Source organism: Oncorhynchus nerka, linkage group LG17, assembly GCF_034236695.1.
Source record: "Oncorhynchus nerka isolate Pitt River linkage group LG17, Oner_Uvic_2.0, whole genome shotgun sequence".
NCBI classification, from domain to species: Eukaryota; Metazoa; Chordata; class Actinopteri; order Salmoniformes; family Salmonidae; genus Oncorhynchus; species Oncorhynchus nerka.
The window spans coordinates 28827458-28850228 of record NC_088412.1 but is presented as its reverse complement, the minus strand read 5'-3'; the positions used below and the strand labels follow the sequence as shown (position 1 = coordinate 28850228).

Here is a 22771-nt window from a genome sequence, read left to right as displayed (position 1 = left end):
ACCTCCTTGGCCATAATCGTCCCGTACCTCCACCTTCACTTTCGGATTCCCTCTAAGCATTTTCAACCCCGGTTCTCACCTACAGTAGCTAGCCACATAAGTCAGCTAGCTAGCTGGCTAACTTTTTATCAACGTTTTTACTTCTGACACCAATGTAATGACCTGACTAGATCATAAAGGAACAATTGAGTTTACGAATTGACGGTTTATTAAACCAACTTAAGTCGTAGCCCACACCAAATAAATGAAAGATAACCCACAAGCCAATCGTGACCTTCTCTTGTGAAGCCCAGACATAAGAGAGAGAACAAAGGCTAAACCTGGTCTTAACTTCCAATGCTCCACCCCTCTGCCCAACCCCACTCCGCCAACCGCCAGGATGCCCGGCATCAGAACGTTCCAGGCATTCCCGTGATTGGCAGATAGCAGGTTGATTGGCATGTCGGACCCCGCGAACACTGGGTACTGATAAGTACAACACAACCACCTACTAGCCTAACACATAACACACAGCTGTCTGTGCCGTTCGCTACAATATGCAACGCAGGACACGCTAGATAAACTAGTAATATCATCAACCATGTGTAGTTAACTAGTGATTTTGATTGATTGATTGTTTTTTTATAAGATAAGTTTAATGCTAGCTAGCAACTTACCTTGGCTTCTTACTGCATTTGCGCAACAGGCGGGCTCCTCTTGGAGTGCAATGTAATCAGGTGGTTAGCGCGTTGGACTAGTTAACTGTAAGGTTGCAAGATTGAATCCCTGAGCTGACAAGGTAAAAATCTGTAATTCTGCCCCTGAACAAGGCAGTTAACCCACCGTTCCTACGCCGTCATTGAAAATCAGAATGTGTTCTTAACTGACTTGCCTAGTTAAATAAAGGATAAATAAAGGTGTAAAAAAATACCGATTTCCGATTGCTATGAAAACTTGAAATCGGCCCTAATTAATCGGCTATTCTGATTAATCGGTTGACCTCTAGTTGGGATTGTACCCTACTTCACATTAGGCAATCATGGGGGAAGCTAATGGCTGAGAACTATAGGGAGAAGGCAAAATGCCTCCTAGAGGTGTGCATTGAGAGCATTTGCTGTGGGGATTGTAAAAGATATGGCCACTTGTCAAATGTTTGCAGATGGGAGAAATATGTTATTAAAGAATCTGTGAATGGAAAATGTTGCAACTGTGGAGCAGATCATACTCCGGACTTCCTTGAGTCCCCCATTTGTGTGCAATAGTTTGGGGTGTCAAGGATCAGGGCTGTACAGCAGATCTCATATATGGAGGAGGTGAAGGGGCAAGAGGCCACATACTGAAGAAGTGATCTGGATACACTCATTGTGAAGAAGGTGGATTTTGTAGCATATAGCCACAGTTATTAATTGTACTGCACAAGAGTCCAAGAAGCTGGACAAAATTGTAGACAAAACGTTTTTGGGGCTCCAAGACTTCATGGCAGAAGCACTGCACGGACTACTGTCATCAGAAAATGTCCCGCCCTCACAGGATCCATCTGAGTCTGTGTAAGGACCTGATTTGTAATTTTAACAGAAAAACAAGGTAATTAGTTTAGCATTATTTCTGATATTAATATTTTTTACCACGCGTTATTTACTTGTTGCGGCTGTTTATTATCTACCCGCACAGTAGGTAGCGAACGCCATTATAATTATACCAGAGAAGAAGAAGAACTCTGATTGGAGGGAAAAGATTGACGTCGTAGACGGAAAAGGGCGTCGCATTTTCATCAGGGCGGGAAATCTACCACACATGTCAACAACTAACACAGTTCGAATGTTAACGCATTTTATATAGCTACAGGTAACCAAAGCTTGAAAGCAACTGATAATCTGTAGCTAACTTACTTGCAAACTGTTCTGCGATCTCGTTACAGTAGGGATCTCGCTAAGTGGTGGTTGTTATTGTTTAGCCAGCTAGCTTGTCACAGAAAGAGAACGTCGCCCTCTTTGACACGCAAGTATCGCTCAGTGACTAATGGGCAGTGGTCTGTTTTCTAACTCCTATTTAGAGAGCCATGCAGGCGTTTTTGAAAGGAACATCTACTCAAGGCACCAGACCTCTGAAAGAGAAAGGTGCCGGGACCAGTGGAGAGAAGAAGCAGAAGTCTGTCCCCTGGGTTGAGAAATAGTAAGTTCAATTTCTCCGCGGCTGTAATGTAAGCCCTTGTGAATCTTCCTTCATAAAATTAAAATCCAGACACACAATGAACAGTTGCTATTCTTCCCTTAAACTGCCAGGTCGCAGTTGTAAATGAGAACTTGTTCTCAACTGGCCTAACATTACCTGGTTAAATAAAGGTGAACAAATCATAATAATTAATGCAGCGGCAGGCAAATAACTTTGTGATATGTAGCTTGCTATGTTTAGTCAGAAAGAAAACCCTGCGTTAATATGATCAACTGCACACTGAAATCCATTGTTTGGCTGTTTACAGTAGACCAAAATGTATGGAAGAGGTGGCATTTCAAGAGGAGGTGGTTGCTGTGCTGAAGAAGACTATAGAGGGCGCCGATGTAAGTACCCTCTTCAGATCCATGAGAGTGACGACTCATATGTCTAGGGTAAATACTGTCTGCTGGGGGTTCTGTTTGAATTTTACATATGCCCAGAGTGGATGAAAACGCACTTTGGTGATGACATTTCACTATGATTACATTTAACTGGTAAAATACATTTTACCAAGACAAATATGATTATTCATGTTCTGAATTGTTCAGTGGGGTCTTTCTCTTACACATCATTACCATTATATCCAAAAAGTTGGATTTTGTGACCTTATACAGTTGAAGTCGGAAGTTGACATACACCTTAGCCAAATGCATTTAAACTCAGTTTTTCACAATTCCTGACATTTAATCTGACATTTATTTCTTTCATCACATTCCCAGTAGTTCAGAAGTTTACATACACATAATTAGTATTTGGTAGCATTGCCTTTAAATTGTTTAACTTGGGTCAAGACTTTGTTGTCCTTAAGCCACTTTGCCACAACTTTGGAAGTATGCTTGGGGTCATTGTCCATTTGCAAGACCCATTTGCGACTAAGCGTTAACTTCCTGACTGATGTCTTGAGATGTTGCTTCAATATGTCCACATCATTTTCCATCCTCATGATGCCATCTATTTTGTGAAGTGCAAAAGCACCCCCACAACATGATGCTGCCACCTCTGGGGTTCATGGTTGGGATGGTGTTCTTCGGCTTGCAAACCTCCCCTTTTTTCCTCCAAACATAACAATGGTCATTATGGCCAAACAGTTCTGTTTTTGTTTCATCAGACCAGAGGACATTTCTCCAAAAAGTACGATCATTGTCCCCATGTGCAGTTGCAAACTGTCTGGCTTTTTTATGGCGGTTTTGGGGCCTTGGCTCTTTCCTTACTGAGCGGCCTTTCAGGTTATGTCAATATAGGACTCGTTTTTACTGTGAATATAGATACCTTTGTACCTGTTTCCTCCAGCATATTCACAAGGTCCTTTGCTGTTGTTCTGGGATTGATTTGCACTTTTCGCACCAAAGTACGTTCATCTCTAGGAGAAAGAACGCATCTCCTGCCTGAGTGGTATGACCGCTGCGTGGTCCCATGGTGTTTATGCTTGCGTACTATTGTTTGTACAGATGAACGTGGTACCTTCAGACTTGTGGAGGTCTACAATATTTTTTTTCTGAGGTCTTGGCTGATTTCTTTACATTTTCCCATGATGTCAAGTAAGGAGGCACTGAGTTTGAAGGTAGGCCTTGAAATACATCCACAGGTACACCTCCAATTGACTCAAATGATGTCAATTAGCCTATCAGAAGCTTCTAACGCCATGACATGATTTTCTGGAATTTTCCAAGCTGTTTGAAGGCACAGTCAACTTAGTGTATGTAAACTTCTGACCCACTGGAATTGTGATACAGTGAATTATAATTTAAATAATCTGTCTGTAAACAATTGTTGAAAAAATTACTTGTGTCATGCTGGAGATGATGTCCTAACCGACTTGACAAAACTATAGTTTAACAATGAATTTGTGGAGTGGTTGAAAAACAAGTTTTAATGACTCCAACCTAAGTGTACGTAAGCTTATATATATAATTATTTTTTTTAACCTTTTATTTAACTTGACAAGTCAGTTAAGAACCAATTCTTATTTTCAATGACTGCCTAGGAACAGTGGGTTAACTGCCTTGTTCAGGGGCAGAACGACAGACTTTTACCTTGTCAGCTCGGGGATTTGATCTTGCAACCTTCCGGTTACTAGTCCAATGCTCTAACCACTAGGCTACCTGCCGCCCCGACTTCAACTGCACATCTGATAATAAGTGTTGAGCTTTTGTTGACGGAGCATTTCAGCTTCATCACCAAAACTTTTGATGATTTTACATTTTGTGGTCGTCATCTTCAAGTTGTTTCACAAATGGCAAAATTAGCATGACATGAGCTGAATTAAATGTAAAAGGCTTTTAAAATTAAACGCTTGGGGTACACTCAGTGCTCTGACATTTCACAGATGTTTTTTGTGAGTAGTCTTTGAGAAAGAACAGGAACTTGGTATTAATATGAACTGCGTAATACTAAAATATGAAAATACTACATATCATGTCCCAAATCAATATCTATCTTAATGGAGTGTAACGGTACACATTAGTAACGAACCATTCTATTGGTGGACCTCTGTTCGGTCCGCACTGTGAACCCGAATGGATGTATAAATAGATAAAACATCCGAACTGCAGTGTATGCCTCTTTTTTAGTACTGTAAAGCTGAGCTTAAAAAACATTGTAGGCTCCAGATGTTTTAACGGAATAGCCTATGTGCACGTTGTAATTATAATCTCAATTGCTTAATTTCATACTTTCCTTTTGGGAGGCTCAGCCAGAAACTAGTTCTCTACGATTGTGAGTATTGGGGTCGATAAACAAGAATTGGAGGATCCTCATCATTTAAATCTCCACTTTAGGACCATTTCGGCTTCCCAGTAGAAACAAAAATGTATTTAACTTAGTAGGAAAGCAACTAAATGTATTGAATTTATTAGAACATTAATTAATTTGATGGTGATAACACATGAACAAAATGGATAAGTAATTCTTATTTTCCTTCACCTTTTTGAAGAAGCAACGGTGTGGGAATGCCCCTGTCTGTGTGTGCGTTTGTCTGCCACGGTGTAGCCCTTAGCGATGATGTTAATAACAACAGTCTTCTGGTAGATGGAAAGGCTTTCCCAAAAACCTCAATTAAAAGTTAACTACAAAGTAGCCTATGCTTACATGACAGAATGATATCATGATTATTTGCCTCCCTCACTCCAGTGGTGATATGCGATCACGTGGGCTACAGAAACACTGCTAACCAAGCAAGGCTCTTGCTGGTGTTCACCTAAATTAAATGGTGTATCTACACCCAAAGATGTACATTTCTTATATTTTTCCCAGTCCTCAAATGGTCTCCTGATGTGGTTTAAGCGTTGTGAACATAGAACATGACATTTTGTGTCATTTCTGAGTGTGAAACCCTGACAAACAGGGAAAAATCTGAAACCTGGAAAAACCAAATGGAATTAGGCAAAAATATATATATTTATATAATAATTTAATAAGGCCCTACATTATGGCTCATGATGTATTCCTGGGTTAGTTTTACATCTTTTGCCAAAACAAAAATGAACTACAGTAACTGTTGGCATTTCATTTTCCTGCTAAACCGAACCACGACCCCAAAACCGCAATATGTACCGAACCGTGGGTTTGAACTGTTACCACTTTACTATCTTACCTCCTATTGTTTCATGTTTTTCTGGATTTGAAAAGATGAGTTCAATGCTAAGCCTGTCAGGTAGCCTTAATTCTCACCACACCTTAGCTGACACAATGCTATATTCCTGTTTTTATGACAAACATTTATCTGGCCTCCATTGATTTAGTCGTACTAATTTTGACCTGAATCCCTCTCTCATCAGAGAGTAAGAACTCTCCCCAAAATGGAATGGATTATGATAGAAACATGAGGTTTGGATCATTGGTTTTCTTAAAGGATTATCTACACAATTAACATTATTTTACCCATTGATCAAAAGATACATTTTTGATTGGACACCTTATATAATCTCCATTGCAGCTCCCCAATCTGCTGTTCTATGGACCACCTGGAACAGGAAAGACGTCCACCATCCTGGCTGCAGCCAGGGAACTTTATGGGTGAGAGTGACTCACCAGCTTTCCAGATTACTGCATGCCAACTCTCAGTTTATGCAGACACTGCGTTTTGTGGGTTTCAGCTGTACAGTGCTTGTATACACCACAGTCAGTTTTCCCTGTCTGTTCCTCTCCACAGGCCAGAGCTGTACCGACAGAGAGTCCTGGAACTGAACGCCTCTGATGAGAGAGGGATTCAGGTGGTCAGAGAGAAAGTCAAGAGATTTGCCCAGCTGACTGTAGCAGGACACCGCACTGAGCAAGTACCAGTTTCCTTAACCCTTTACACTCTCATACCTGTATACGGGTTAAAAATGGCATATTTGGGCACTGATAAACAGCCTAAATTGAAACGCAGTCGGTGTACCGTGTTTGAAAAGAAAAATACTATTGCAACCTCTTTGCAATAAGGAATTGAGACTAAAAGCTTGAAGTTTCAAGTGTTTTAATACCAAGGATACAGTCAGCTGAGTGCATGCATTTAGAAAGTTCACAACACATTTTATACTCTTCCCTCCTTTCGGTCACACCCCTCTTTTAGGTGTCACCTCCCCAACTATACATTTTATGACCCAAATGAGTTTCCCTCTGGCTCAAATCAAATAAAATGTATTTATATAGCCCTTCGTACATCAGCTGATATCTCAAAGTGCTGTACAGAAACCCAGCCTAAAACCCCAAACAGCAAGCAATGCAGGTGTAGAAGCACGGTGGCTAGGAAAAACTCCCTAGAAAGGCCAAAACCTAGGAAGAAACCTAGAGAGGAACCAGGCTATGTGGGGTGGCCAGTCCTCTTCTGGCTGTGCCGGGTGGAGATTATAACAGAACATGGCCAAGATGTTCAAATGTTCATAAATGACCAGCATGGTCGTATAATAATAAGGCAGAACAGTTGAAACTGGAGCAGCAGCACGGTCAGATGGACTGGGGACAGCAAGGAGTCGTCATGTCAGGTAGTCCTGGGGCATGGTCCTAGGGCTCAGGTCCTCCGAGAGAGAGAAAGAAAGAAAGAAGGAGAGAATTAGAGAACGCACACTTAGATTCACACAGGACACCGAATAGGACAGGAGAAGTACTCCAGATATAACAAACTGACCCTAGCCCCCCGACACATAAACTACTGCAGCATAAATACTGGAGGCTGAGACAGGAGGGGTCAGGAGACACTGTGGCCCATCCGAGGACACCCCCGGACAGAGCCAAACAGGAAGGATATAACCCCACCCACTTTGCCAAAGCACAGCCCCCACACCACTAGAGGGATATCTTCAACCACCAACTTACCATCCTGAGACAAGGCTGAGTATAGCCCACAAAGATCTCCGCCATGGCACAACCCAAGGGGGGGTGCCAACCCAGACAGGATGACCACATCAGTGAATCAACCCACTCAGGTGACGCACCCCTTCCAGGGATGGCATGAGAGAGCCCCAGTAAGCCAGTGACTCAGCCCCTGTAATAGGGTTAGAGGCAGAGAATCCCAGTGGAAAGAGGGGAACCGGCCAGGCAGAGACAGCAAGGGCGGTTCGTTGCTCCAGCCTTTCCGTTCACCTTCCCACTCATCAGGCTCCTGTGGAATGTCCATGGTCCGCTCTTTGTTTAGCCAGATGTCAGAATCCCCATCCGTCTTCTGTTCTGGGCCTGACCCTGCTCTCTGATCCTGGGCAATTGCCTCTTATCTGATTAGGTCAACATTTCTAAATTGGCGTACACACAGTTTCATGGCCTGAACTCCATTAATACTCAAAGTAATCATTCTCTAAACAGGAAGCAAACAAACTGTAGTTTAACATAAAACATGTTACATTTTGATAGAATCCATCAACAGTAACATGCTATACATGACGTCAGAGCGCTGGCTCTGCGCTTCACAGCTCTGTATGGGTTTTGACGGACAGCCGTTCTGAATTTGAGCACCTCGCACGACAAGAATTTGCCCACATCCCTCCTGTTAATTTGCCAACTTTTACGAAAAAATGTTTTGTTTGAGTGTGGGAAATGCTGTAAATTTAAGATGACTATGTATTTTGAAAGATGAGACGTTGAGGATTATAATAAATATATATTTGATGTCAAACAAGCAAATGAAATACCAAATGTGCACTTGACACAAAAGTGTCAAAAAATGTCTGAAAGACCCAAATCATAAAACTCATGTCATATACAGTGTCAACTTTTATGATCACTATGTTTGATGTACAGTTACAAGATGACATGTCGTCATACTCTGGGTTGTTCTGAACAGAATGAGTCTGTTTCTCTATTGTGAAGAAAATCCGCACCGGAATGCACTCATGACTCCTTCATATGCGCTCCAAAATGTATGCTGTTATCGTGAATTGTGTTGTGAACGCCTAATACTGTAATATTGTGTTTAGAACTTAGCTCAGGGATCATTAATTAGATTAAGCTGCAGGCCAATTTAAAAACAAAATGTAATGTTTTTAGTTTTTTTGAGGGATTGTCAGGGGGCTGGAACATAATTACAAATCGTTTATAGACTGCAAATTGACAGCAAGAAGCCGAAACAGATGACTAAAACATAATCACTTCAAACCTTGCATACATCTGTATACATTTACATACAGTATATCTTTATATTATGCTTGGTAATATTTTGGAACAATTTTTTTTAAATAAAAATCACTTGGAGCTGATTTGCTGGTCTTTTTAAAGTTTTATTTTCAACAAATAAAAAAGTAAATATTTATTTTGCTCAAATTGGGGGGCAAAATAAAATTCACCTGAAGAATTTTGGGAATTCATTATCAACTTAAAAATACATGTAAAAAGCATGAAATCAACAGTGTAATGTTTGGATTCAGTCTTGTCAGGTGAATTGTTGTCCTCACCTTTGGTTTAATAATTTTGCCATAATCTCTAAACCCTTATAATTGCTACCATTTATAAAGCATATATTTCTTCTGTAAGAAGAAAGAGACAATTTCCACAAGTGTAAAATCTACACAACAGATCAGATCCTATAACGCATGCCCTTTCCTTACCCCATATAACTGTCAGCATCTTGTTCATGTTAAATGATGATATTAAAGTTTCATTCCCTTCCTTACCTCTGACAGTGGGAAACCATGCCCACCCTTTAAGATCATCATCCTGGATGAGGCTGACTCAATGACCAACGCTGCTCAGGCTGCTCTCAGACGCACCATGGAGAAGGAGTCCCGGACCACCCGCTTCTGTCTCATCTGCAACTATGTCAGCAGGTCAATTGAGTTTCAGACTCCAAGAGGCAATCTAGAATATTACATTAATATTGGGGGTTGGTTTAGGAGTCCAATACATAACAACACAAACTCTTTAAGACACTTTACAACGTGCTGTAATACATGTTAAATCTGTTGCTAACTCAACTTGAATGTGATTTGATTTTCAGGATTATTGAGCCCTTGACATCCAGATGCTCAAAATTCCGCTTCAAACCTCTGGCCAATCGGGTCCAAGAAGAGCGCCTGCTAGAAATCTGTTACAAGGAGAATCTCAAGTACTCGAAGGAGGTGAGGATTGCAAACTGGCAACTGTCTTTGAAATCATATTTTTTTTACAAAGAAATGCTCTGTACACACCTTTTTACTTAAATGAATCATCTTCCATTATCCTTCAAATTCTGTTTTCCTGCAGGGAATTGCAGCGTTGGTGAAGGTTTCAGAGGGGGACCTGAGAAAAGCCATAACCTTTCTTCAAAGTGCTGCACGGCTGAACACAGATAATGAGATCACGGAGAGCGCGGTCATAGAGATAGCAGGGGTGAGTGCTTCAACTGTATTACACTCGACATCAGTAATAGTTAGCGGTTTTATGCGCTGTGTGCAATCCTGTCAATGGAGAGGTATCAAACGTTTGCTGACCATGCACACATTCATCTTTTTAAGGTTGTTCCCCCCGAGATGATCGACAATTTGCTTCAAATCTGTTACAAGGGCACATTTGAAAAACTAGAGATTGCTGTTCGGGTATGTACATTGGCTTTCTATTGCTCCTTCAATACATATGGAAGAACATGAAGAACTTTCCATGACAGACTGACCAGGGTGAAAGCTATGATCCCTTATTGATGTCACTTGTTAAATCCACTTCAATCAGTGTAGATGAAGGTGAGGAGGACAGGTTAAAGAATGATTTTTAAGCCTTGAGACAATTGAGACATGCATTGTGTATGTGTGAATGGGAAAGACTAATATTTAAGTGCCTTTGAACAGGGTATGGTAGTAGGTGCCAGGTGCACAGGTTTGTGTAAAGAACTGCAAAGCTGCTGGGGTTTTCACGCTAAACAGTTTCCCGCGTGTAATCAAGAATGTTCCACCAACCAAAGGACATCCAGCTAACTTGACACAACTCTGGGAAGCATTGGAGACAACATGGGACAGCATCACTGTAGAATGCTTTCAACACCTTGTAGGGTCCATGCCCTGACAAATTGAAGCTGTTCTGAGGGCAAAAGGGGGTGGTGCAACACAATATTAGGAAGGTGTTCTTAATGTTTTGTACACTGCTCTCTACCAGACTATTCACCAGGGCCATTCTGCCTCTTACAGAACATGGTAGATGAAGGCTATGCCGCCACACAGATCATCAACCAGCTACACGAAGCCGTCATAGAGGAAGAGCTGAACGACAAGCAGAAGTCTGCCATCACGGAGAAGATGGCAGTAGGTGTTTCAAAAGGGCATAACTTGCATTGTGGTAATATTATTCTTTCAATAATGTTGTGATTACGATGCCTACAGTAGTAGTGACTCATTGATTTGTCTTCTACTTCCAGGTGGTTGATAAGTGTCTAGTGGATGGTGCAGATGAGTACCTGCAGATGCTGAGTCTGTGTTCTGTGATCTTGCAGCAAGCCACCCAGAGTAACTGACCCTACAACCTCTCCTCTACGTTTACATCCTAAACAACTGCTTTTTTTTATACATATTTTTACTCATTATAATCTAAATGTTTTCCTTACTCTATTTGCTCATCAGTGCTGTCATACTTCAGGGGTCAGTTTCATTAAAAAGTACTGTGATTTCACATCTGGGTTTTGAGTCCGTTAGGAAATAACCACATGTAACCATATTTTATAAATAAATAAAGATATGGATGCTTCTTTGCAGACATGCACATACTGTCCATAGTATGCATCATATATAATCTCACATCAATGTATTTTAAAAGTATTGTAACGACTCTGGGTTTATAAGCGCAGAAATCGACTCGAACCGCACGAACATTATTTTGCGGCACAGTCGATAGCGCGCCGGACCTCGGGCTCGAGACCTGCTCCCTGCCTGTTTCATTACAGTATGATTACAGACGTAACAGATCAACATTGTCAGTTTAGTGTAGTATATACGTTTACTGCTTCAGCACGGCAAGCGTCTGCCAGGTCTGGTGTATGAGCACTGCCCTGTTTCTTCGATTCTGGTACAGTAGCTGATGGAGGTAGTCACATTTTTGAGTCATCCAGACATGCAGCAGCTACATTGCAAGGCTGAGAAAGGCCTTGCCTCGTCTCTTTGAGCCACTTCTCCATACAGGGATCACTATTCATCTCACAAATATTGCGTAGGATGACAACGGCATGCCTGGGCCAGCACAGGGATCTTGGCAGTTGTTGCGCTTCAAGCACTACCAGCAGGCTTTCAGGCACGAAAAGGTAGCCTCAATAGGTGTTTGTGCTCAGATGAACATCGAATGTTCGTTGAAGTGACTCTTGATAACGTTTGAGCAGCCAGCTCCGTAAAAGGAAGGTTGCATCACCCAACAGCGCATAGCCGAGAGGTTGTCCCATGAGTTTGTGAGGTGTCCGTGGTGACAACTACCCTTCTTACCAACATTCATAGTTTGGAGCCCTGCAGCATGGTTGCATCACCAGTGCTGCCTTAAAGCCTACACGACCATGTCCATTCATAATGCACTGCATCAACGTGGAGGGCTTTCCTTAGGGCTTTCCTTTGCTGTTTGGCGTTGATATTTCACAGAAATGTGAAGGGAATTAATGACATCCGCACAATAAGGGAAACCCCACTGTGTTGAAAATGGCAGCAATTTCCTCCAGCTCCTGTTCACTTGGCTGATGAATGAGTGGCTTCAGTACTGTCACAACGATATTGTATATATCGTATAAATGTGATTAATGTGGGGCTGTTCGTGCCAAGTAGTTCGCTGATAGAGAGTCTAAGTTGGTGGCAAACCATAACTATTGCCACACGTTTATCCAGGTAGGGTCTTTTACTTCTGGTCTGAGTTTGTCACAGAGTTGGTGGAATGTGTCGAGCCAGTCTTGAGGCTGGAACTTCATCACAACCCTCTCCCGACAGGATCTGCAGGTGAGTAGTCGTGAGGGAGCTTGGTGGTGGCTGAAATTAGTATATATATATATATATAGATAGCAGTTAAATATTTGAATTCCCACTTTATATTTAATCACCTATTTGATTCTGCCTTTGAAATACTGCATGCATTCTCTTGATACAGACACGTGATATGTCCATTTCTGACTGCACTGTATGCAGACGCCTCTTCATTTTGTTGAGGATATAGCTACATTTTATGTCAGAAATGACGTTCGATTTCCGTTTATCCATGATAGGGAAACTTTCTGAGATGTTATGATAAGGAAGGTGCATCTCTGCTAACTTTTAGGTAATGACCATACCAAAAGTAGAAAAGATTTGTTTGAAAGGGCACTGGTTCTCCATTTACCTGTCATGATTCATCAATTATTATTTTTAATTTGTGTCATTGCACAGAAGGAGATTCACAACCTGATGCCCAACAACTCCCCAATGTCCTCTCCCAGCATGCATGGTGACAGGTTCAACCCCTCCCGTGCAGGGGTCAACTGGTGCATCAACTTTCACAGGATCAATCATTGTACAGTATGTCACTTTAACATCCTACCTTGTGAATTATGATGGGTAACTCCATTTGAATTCAATCACTTTTTGAAAGCACCCCTTTTGATTTGAACAAAAACTCCCATACATATTTGCCTATTGTAGAAGTGCTCAGAAAGTGACTTATTGGGACCTGAATGCCAAAACACTCTAGGGATAAAGGTGCTCAAAGTTGACCTACCATATTATAAGACATACATTGTCTTAATCACTGGAAAATATAAGTTAACAATTGGGATTGATACAAACAGTGTTGTCAAACTATTTTATAATTTCTTTAAAATAATGCTTTTCATCTTAAACGTCCAACAAGGTACCAGTAAACATATTGTCCCCCCGGAATGATGCAGCTTGCCCCCCCCCCCCAGCCAATTGAGATATCGCATGTGAGAGAGTTTCTATCTACAAGCCATCAGACTGCTGAACATTTGAACTGGACTGACCACCTGCTCTGATTCTCTGCACACATGCACACAGACACACCGGCACAGACATACACACATATATACATTCATGCTACACACACATCACAACTGTTGCTTGCTACCAGATGTATTATGCTGCTCAGTTCATACACTGTTTATATGCATTTAAATTATTTTGTGTGCCCACAGATGATCCATTATATTGACCAGATACTCAAGTCGCCACTCTATGGTAGGCAGTTAGCTTGGGTACCAGTCCGGGGTTTTAAATTCACGTAAATTTGCCAGTGACACACTGGGTTAGTACCAAGTGAAAACTACTGGCCCAAATGAGAAAATTACTGGCCTGGCCAAGATCACAGGAAAGTGAATTATGCATTCAGAATTTCAGTTGTGGGTGATTTAATGTTTAATCTTCAGTCTGGGCAAGTACCTTTTTATATAGCCAACCATAAAATGGGGTTACTCCTTTGCATTATTTACCACAATGGGCTTTATCTTTAGCTCGATCAGACTTTAAATATGATTTTGTTGCTTGTTTAATGTCCTAAAAAACTCCCAGTGGCACTAATAAAATCACCAATCAATACAGTGTTTATTAATACAGTGTACTTGTGTGATTTCTTTTACAATGAATTGAGTATAGGCCGACCGCTTATGCCTTCGAATGGCTGAAGGCTTCACGTGGTTACTTTTTTCAAATTCTCATGCCAGACACTTGATATTGTAAAACGCTGCCCTCTTGTGCAAAAATGGATGAATTGTTGTTGAGAAATAAATCCTTGCTCTTCACAATAATTGTCTTCAAAACTGTTGCATTTGACTGAGAATGCATTTAGGAATGTTGTGCAGTGAGTGTGCTTATTAGAACACGTTTATTTCTGCACAGCAATCAGTTGTGTGAGGAGTTGTATGCTCTTGCCACCTGACAGTTGATATTCAGCCATAGCTGCATGAAGTATGGGTGCTGCATGAAGTATGGGTGCTGCATCACCCTCTGAAAAATCAGAATCTTAAAATATATATATATTTCATATATTTTTGTAAGAAAATATTATATATATATATATATATATATATCGATATATATGTACTGAACGAAAATATAAATGCAACAATTTAAGATTTTACTGAGTTACAGGAAATTAGTCCATTTAAATAAATTAGACCCTAATCTATGTATTTCATGTGACTGGTCTGTTGGTCACAGAAACCTGGTTAGTATCTGGTGTGACCACCATTTGCCTCATGCAGCGCGACACATCTCTTTTGCATAGAGTTAATCAGGCTGTTGATTGTGGCCTGTGGAATTTTGTCTCACTCCTCTTAAATGGCTGTGCGAAGTTGCTGGATATTGGCGAGAACTGGAACGCTGTCGTGCACGATGATCCAGAGCATTCCAAACATACTCAATAGGTAACATGTCTGGTGAGTATGCAGGCCATAGAACAACTGGGTTATTTTCATCTTCCAGGAATTGTGTACAGATCCTTGCGACATGGGGCCATGCATTATCATGCTGAAACATGAGGTGAAGACTTCGAATGAATGGTACGATAATGGGCCTCAGGATCTCATCGCAGTATCTCTGTGCATTCAAATTGTTGTCGATAAAATGCAATTGTGTTTGTTTTCCATAGTTTATGCCTGCCCATACCATAACACCACAACGTTGACATCCACAAACTGCTCGCCCACACAACGCCATACAATACAGCTTCTTGATATGCCAGGGTTAAGGGTTAGGGTCCACCACCTAACCCTAACCTGTCAGGTGGTGGATTATCTTGGCAAAGGAGAAATGCTCACTGACAGGGAAGTAAATACATTTGTGCCCAGAATTTGAGAGAAATGAGCTTCTTGTGCATATGGAACATTTCTGGGATCTTTAATTTCAGCTCATGTTGCATTTATATTTTTCAGTATACCATTTTTGGGGGTTTAGAAGAAGTGCAAGGTCGAATTGAGTTTGTTCACACGCGCACTTCACGAAGGTGGCGTTCCCTAACGGAAATATGCAAATACGTGCTACGACGCGCCAATAGGATCTCGCTAGGTCGTACCTGGCTTTTCCTACCTCCTTGCTTGTTCTGCCTACTATGCTTAATGTGCTCCCACTGTAAACGACACAGATTTACTATGTTGGGTTAGTTATAAACATCTTTTGCAGAGCCGTTGTGAAGGAATTTGTCAAGGAAGTGACTTTGTTTATACAGGACCTCCCGCCCCCACCTGCTGTCTATTCTGTCTCCCTCTCGGGTGGCTTCTACCTCGGATTCAGATCCTCAGAGCTCCCCATCATCGGACTCTGAGGTTGTCTGAGACTCCGGCCCATTCATCATCCACGATGGATACTGCAGCTGGCTCGGGTCCATCGAGCCCCACCGCCCTTTGGTCCTCGTGGGGGTTTGCAAACCCACTCGAGGCGAAAGAACGGCTGGACCTCCTCAGCCATTGCACCAGATGTCGTCATTGGCAGCTCTATGGTAAATAACATCTTGGGTCTCAGGGCAAAAGCCCTGTGCTATCCTGGAGCACGAGCACAGGACATTACGAGGCTGCTTCAGGAGCTGCAGCTGTTGTAGTCCATGTGGAGTCAAATTACATTAGGAGGGCTAGCTCAGAACTGCTGAATTTTTAAAATAACTGATTTTAGCTCTGAAAGATTCCAAAAAGCGTCAAATTTATTTCAGGTCCTGTACCAATGTTGGGCCGCAGGTGTGAAAGATTCAGCAGGCTACTGGCATTACACACTGGGCTAAAAGATTAGCTCTTTTGGATCAACTTTGATAGATTACTTTGACACCTTCTGGAAACAGATGGTGCTCTACAGGAATGACAGAGTCCATCCAAATCATCTTGGATCCTGGACTCTGTCTATGCATTTCAAGGCTTCGTTTAGACTGACACATCAATGGCCCAAGCCCAGCTCAGATAATCCCTACCATTGTGTCGCTGAGTTGACGTAATTCTGCAGCAAATGTACATTATCATAGGGGCGTTGGCAGTCACAATGTAAGTAAGCTAATTTGTCCCTCTAACTCCCCTGAATGCCTCTGTCGATCCTACAGCTATTGCATGCAGTAATCATATGTACACTGCTCAAAAAAATAAAGGGAACACTTAAACAATACAACGTAACTCCAAGTCAATCACACTTCTGTGAAATCAAACTGTCCACTTAGGAAGCAACACTGATTGATAATAAATTTCACATACTGTTGTGCAAATGGAATAGGCAACAGGTGGAAATTATAGGCAATTAGCAAGACACCCCCAATAAAGGAGTGGTTCTGCAGGTGGTGAACACAGACCACTTCTCAGTTCCTATGCTTCCTGGCTGATGTTTTGGTCACTTTTGAATGCTGGCGGTGCTTTCACTCTAGTGGTAGCATGAGACAGAGTCTACAACCCACACAAGTGGCTCAGGTAGTGCAGCTCATCCAGGATGGCACATCAATGCGAGCTGTGGCAAGAAGGTTTGCTGTGTCTGTCAGCATAGTGTCCAGGGCATGGAGGTGCTACCAGGAGACAGGCCAGTACATCAGGAGACGTGGAGGAGGCCGTAGGAGGGCAACAACCCAGCAGCAGGACCGCTACCTCCACCTTTGTGCAAGGAGGAGCAGGAGGAGCACTGCCAGAGCCCTGCAAAATGACCTCCAGCAGGCCACAAATGTGCATGTGTCTGCTCAAACGGTCAGAAACAGACTCCATGAGGGTGGTATGAGGGCCCGACATCCACAGGTGGGGGTTGTGCTTACAGCCCAACACCGTGCAGGATTGGCAAATTCGCCACTGGCGCCCTGTGCTCTTCACAGATGAAAGCAGGTTCACACTGAGCACATGTGACAGACGTGACAGAGTCTGGAGACGCCGTGGAGAACGTTCTGCTGCCTGCAACATCCTCCAGCATGACCGGTTTGGCGGTGGGTCAGTCATGGTGTGGGTTGGCATTTCTTTGGGGGGCCACACAGCCCTCCATGTGCTCGCCAGAGGTAGCCTGACTGCCATTAGGTCCCGAGATGAGATCCTCAGACCCCTTGTGAGACCATATGCTGGTGCGGTTGGCCCTGGGTTCCTCCTAATGCAAGACAATGCTAGACCTCATGTGGCTGGAGTATGTCAGCAGTTCCTGCAAGAGGAAGGTATTGATGCTATGGACTGGCCCGCCCGTTCCCCAGACCTGAATCCAATTGAGCACATCTGGAACATCATGTCTCGCTCCATCCACCAACGCCACGTTGCACCACAGACTGTCCAGGAGTTGGCGGATGCTTTAGTCCAGGTCTGGGAGGAAATCCCTCAGGAGACCATCTGCCACCTCATCAGGAGTATGCCCAGGCGTTGTAGGGAGGTCATACATGCACGTGGATGCCACACACACTACTGAGACTCATTTTGACTTGTTTTAAGGACATTACATCAAAGTTGGATCAGCCTGTAGTGTAGTTTTCCACTTTCATTTTGAGTGTGACTCCAAATCCAGACCTCCATGGGTTGATAAATTTGATTTCCATTGATAATTTTTGTGTTATTTTGTTGTCAGCACATTCAACTATGTAAAGAAAAAAGTATTTAATAAGAATATTTCATTCATTCAGATCTAGGATGTGTTATTTTAGTGTTCCCTTTATTTCTTTGAGCAGTGTATATGAACCAGAGTTACACTGTTAGCACTGAGGCAGTGCGCCTTAGTAGGATGTTCCCTGTGTGCAGCTGAAACATTAACAACATTGTAATGTCTACTTCTAGATCTTTTTTGTCTAGATCTGCCCTTTTCACCTCTACCATTGTAAATGGTGCATTCAACACATCAGGTACATCCTCCCTCCTATCCAGCACTCCAGGATGCTCCTCTCTTGTTCTCTCTCTCCCCCTCTGCCCCTCCTCTGACAAATTTCCCGAGCTATGCACTTGGACAAACGCTTCGGCCATCATCTCTGCCATCTCCTCATCTTACGACCACATCCTCCCCAGTCGTCAACACTGGATAATCCCACTCCCTTCTGACCCCACTCATCCGCTTAATCATCCCCCACACTTCTCCCACTGGTGTCGTCCTTCCAATGGTGTCACAGAACCGACACCGACATGACCTCTTTGCCTGACGAATAGTTCTCCTCACCAGAGCCTGAGCCTGCTTATACTGAATCAGATGTTGGATGTTGTGTCCTTTTCAGTACTCTAAATGCCCTGTTCCTACTCCTCACCATTGCCCCACACTCCTCTGTCCACCATGCGACTGCTTTCCTCCTCCTCCCTGAACTCTTAGGTATCGCCTCAGTAGCTGCTCCCACTAACGCTATTCTCACCCAGTTATTCATACTTTCCACTTCCCCTCTCAAATCCACCCGAGTCATCACCCGCTCACTTAACTCCTGAAACTGATCCCACTTTGCCCTTTCAAACACCCACCTGCCTACTCCATCCACTGACACCTCCACCTCCCTCTGGCCTACTGTGCATACTATGGGGTAATGATCACTCCCTACTGTTGACTCCTCCCATTCCTCACACTCACAGATTCCTGCCATCACACGAGATACCAGAGTGAGGTCCATTGCAGACTCTTTCCCTTTAACTACATCAATCCTAATGTGCTTAATTTTAAGAAATTATACAATTGTTTTACAACCCTATTTTTAAGCTTTTAAATGATATCGAACTCAACCGTTTATCTTTTCCAGTGATAAAAACATGGATGTCGCATAATATGGTGGGGTATGCAAAAAGGGTCTACTTTAAGCACCTTTATCTCATAAATGTTTTGGCATTCAGGTAAAAAAAAATGTCACTTTCTGGCCACTTTTTCCATGGCCAAGCATGTGCAGTATACTTTCTTTTTTTTTTATATCAAAAGGAATGCTGTCAAAAAGTCAATGAATTTTAAATAGATTTTCCCTGATACATTAACTCCCTATAGCTTTATTTGACAAATTTAGTCAGCTCATGGATCATTTAAAAAAAAATGTCATTTGTGTTTTTAGGAAAATGAGAGATCACCAAGTCAGAATGGAAAAAGAAAGGATGCAACATCTGAGAGCAACCAAGGTAAGTAACATGACAAACTAAGCCACATCATAGGAAATTACCAGCACCTAAGAAAGGCATACAGTGTGCACTCCTTCGACCTCTCTCTTCAACAAGCTGTTTTTGCCCACAGGTTTGATGCTGACTGGATGTCGCAACATTCTCGGTAAATCCTAGACTCTGTTGTGCATGAAAAGCCCAGGAGTGCAGCAGTTTGAGATATTGGATCCGGCAAGCATGGCACCGACGATTATGCCACGTTCAAAGTCGCTTAGGTCACTCGTTTGGCCAATTTTAAGGTTCACTCGAACAGTGGATGCCTGTCTGCCTGCTTTATATAGCAAGCCATGGCCAAATGACTCACGGTTTGTAGGAGCGATTCATTTTCGTGAATGGGATGGTGTATCTAATAAACTGGCCGGTGAGTGTATAATTTCAATATTTGCGCAAGCTGAAAGGCTGGCCAAAAACAAACAAATACCGGCTCAGTACAACAGTGGTGTGCCGAACGGCATCTTGGAACACACAACTCGTCCGTTCTTGTCATGGATGGCTATTGCAGCAGACGAACCCGGTGTGGTCGAAATGGCTCAATTTGAGGAGTGGAAAAACATTTCCTGGAAAATGACAGCGAGTTCAATTTACTTGAGTGGCCTGCGCAGTCCGCAGACCTCAACCCAATAGAGCATCTTTGTGATGAGATGGAACGGGCTGCTGGCAGCATGAATGTATCGCCGTCCAATCTGCAGCAACTGCGTTATGCCATCGCGTCAGCATGGACCAACATCTCTGTGGAACATTTCGACACCTTGTAGAATGCCCCGAATAATTCAGGATGTTCTGGAGGCAAAGGGGGGCCAACCCGGTACTAGATGGGTGTACCAAATAAACTATTTGGTAAGTGTATATTCATGTACTGTGGTTCTCTATTAGCAGATGGGCTGGTCTTATCTGCTTTGCTGAAAAATTAGCTGCTCGGAGCAGACATCAACAAAGGACCCCCAGACAGAGGACAAACAGTTGCAGTCCTCCACACCAGAAAAGATTAGTCTCTTTGGTGTAAGAATGTCTCACTGTATCTCTCATTTCCAAGCTACATGGAGTTATTTGGAGCAAGGTCTGACCCAAATCTATCTTTTATGTGCAGTACTCTCTCAGTGCTTAGAGATCCACACTAGATGAGGACCTCAGAATGTCTCTCAACTTGTTGTCACCTGTCAGTAGTAAAAGGGGAATGGATCAAATGGCAGCCTCTCTGTAAAGATGCAGAGTGGTTACTGTTAACTACAAAGCAATGTTAATTTCATTTGGTTTGTTTTCTGTCTTTGCAGTCAGAAGTTCCTACTGTCACCTTGGAAGCTGACTCGTAAAATCACAAAGATTCCATTCAAGGTCTTGGATGCTCCAGAACTACAGGATGACTTCTACCTCAACCTCGTGGACTGGTCTGCTCTAATGGTGCTAAGCAAGCTTAGGCACTTGTCTATCTCTGGAGTGCCTGTTCATTTCTATACAAGCCCCCAGATGTGCATTGATTTATTTTTCCAGGTAACTCGTCTGTGTGATTTAGCAGTGGAGGGAGATTCTGTTACATCCGTGGGCTGATCAGAGTGAGTAAATTCACCTCCATATAATCTGCAGTTTGTCAGTCCCACCATAACACCTTTTACATCTGGTGTTTTTGTGTGGTTTGCTGACTCTAATGCTGTGTGTTTCTGATTTAGGGGCAATCATGTGGCAGTCGGGACTCACAAAGGCTACGTACAGATCTGGAATGCAGCAGTTGGCAAAAAGCTTTTTACACTAGAGTGACACACTGCTAGAGTTGGTGAGCATTCAGGGGGGAAAAACACCCTTCTGTGGAAATGTCCATTATAGATGTTGCATAATGGTTGTTCATTTCATCAGTCTCTTTCCCTCGCCATTCCAATGTCTAATCTTCCACAGGTGCACTGGCATAGAACGCAGACCAGTTGCCATCAGGCAGTCGAGACCTTATGATCCTGCAGATGATTCGGACATACCTCTCCAGTCTGAGCGCCGGTTGCAGGGTCACCTGCAGGGGGTGTGTGTGGTCTGAAGTGGAGTACAGAGAGCCATAGCCGCGGGAAGTAGTGCCGCAGCACCCACTGATAAATCTAAATAAATACAATTATAAACATTTTAAAAAGGAATAGACTAATGATGGAATGCCTTGAATTCATCACAGGACATTCATCAACGTAATGAACCAACATGGACACGGCATCTTATCATAGAGGATGGAGGAGGAAAGAACTGTGGAAACAATTGAAACTGGACCATTAACTGATTTTTTTTTGTTTTTTTTTGTCATCAATGTTTTTATTAGATTTTTTTTCAATTCATGTCCAGTTCAATTTACAGTTTTGATTTTTGTATTCCATGTCTATGATGAAACTATGTGTTAAAGGAGGGTTAAGATCTAAACTTTGAGTTGATGATGTTACAGTCAGGTCTTATTTATTTGCCATTTAAAAATATATTTTATTGTTGTATGGACTTGGGCAAGATGCATAATATAATGGGACAATGGGACAATCATGGAAGTCCAGTTTCTTTAAACATGTCAAAGCACTACATTGAATATAGTATGGCGGAAAAATCAAAACTAAGTAAAATGAGGGGAATTAACAGAAAATGTATGCAAATCAAGAATAAGAGTATTGGCAAAACATGTCTAGTGTTTTCATTTCCATACACATAACTGCTTATACATATAATTTTCTTTCTTCTGTGATTTCAAGTAATTGTCATTTGTCAATCTCAACAGCCATCTGGTTTTGGCCTATATAGATATTGATTATTTGCCATAATATGTACATATTTATATGGAATAAGCATATTTATCTAAATATATGACACTGAGTATAAGGTTTCCTTTTTATTGAAGGAAGTGGAGTGCATGCAGGCTGTGATCCCTTTTCCTTTGACAGTTCTGTTGTAGATCGTTGCACGTTCTGTTGATCCTATAAAATAGCAAACGTCATCGGATATGAGAAAAGGGCCAACTGAAGGGGAAGATTCCCGGTGTATGTGATGCTCGTCGTTTGGTGTGATGCAGACAGAGTGGCGAGAGTGGTGAAATAAGTCATTGTCTGTTATTTTGAGTTTTGATGTTGAGTCTTTGCCCGACAAAGTGATGTTAGGATATATCATTTATCCTGTACAAGCTTTTGTACCGAATACATTACG

At 42.3% G+C, this 22771-nt stretch overlaps 1 protein-coding gene and 1 pseudogene across 2 annotated transcripts; both read left to right on the top strand.

The window, feature by feature from the left end:
* Positions 1 to 1730: 1730 nt before the first annotated feature.
* On the top strand, positions 1731 to 11235 carry LOC115145027 (replication factor C subunit 4-like). Of its 2 annotated transcripts, none has more exons than XM_029686238.2 (11): positions 1731 to 1824; positions 2033 to 2151; positions 2459 to 2537; positions 6128 to 6207; positions 6344 to 6463; positions 9285 to 9428; positions 9599 to 9719; positions 9844 to 9969; positions 10095 to 10175; positions 10758 to 10871; positions 10985 to 11235. In XM_029686238.2, exons 2-11 carry the CDS (start codon positions 2039 to 2041, stop codon positions 11078 to 11080), a joined length of 1074 nt encoding a protein of 357 aa, XP_029542098.1. In that variant the 5' UTR covers positions 1731 to 1824; positions 2033 to 2038; the 3' UTR covers positions 11081 to 11235. The 2 variants fall into 2 exon arrangements, with proteins under 2 accessions (XP_029542098.1, XP_064859173.1); XM_065003101.1 differs by having other exon boundaries at positions 10758 to 10875; positions 10985 to 11077.
* A 189-nt stretch (positions 11236 to 11424) lies between these two features.
* LOC115145028 (fizzy-related protein homolog) lies at positions 11425 to 21638 on the top strand (annotated as a pseudogene).
* The last annotated feature ends 1133 nt before the right edge of the window (positions 21639 to 22771 follow it).

Excerpts from the sequence above, each read along its gene's own strand:
- LOC115145027 (XM_029686238.2), top strand. The coding sequence starts at position 2,039 with ATGCAGGCGTTTTTGAAAGGAACATCTACTCAAGGCACCAGACCTCTG. Across the intron at positions 2,538-6,127 it reads AGACTATAGAGGGCGCCGAT|CTCCCCAATCTGCTGTTCTA; the intron begins GTAAGTACCCTC and ends TCTCCATTGCAG. Across the intron at positions 9,970-10,094 it reads CGGTCATAGAGATAGCAGGG|GTTGTTCCCCCCGAGATGAT; the intron begins GTGAGTGCTTCA and ends CATCTTTTTAAG.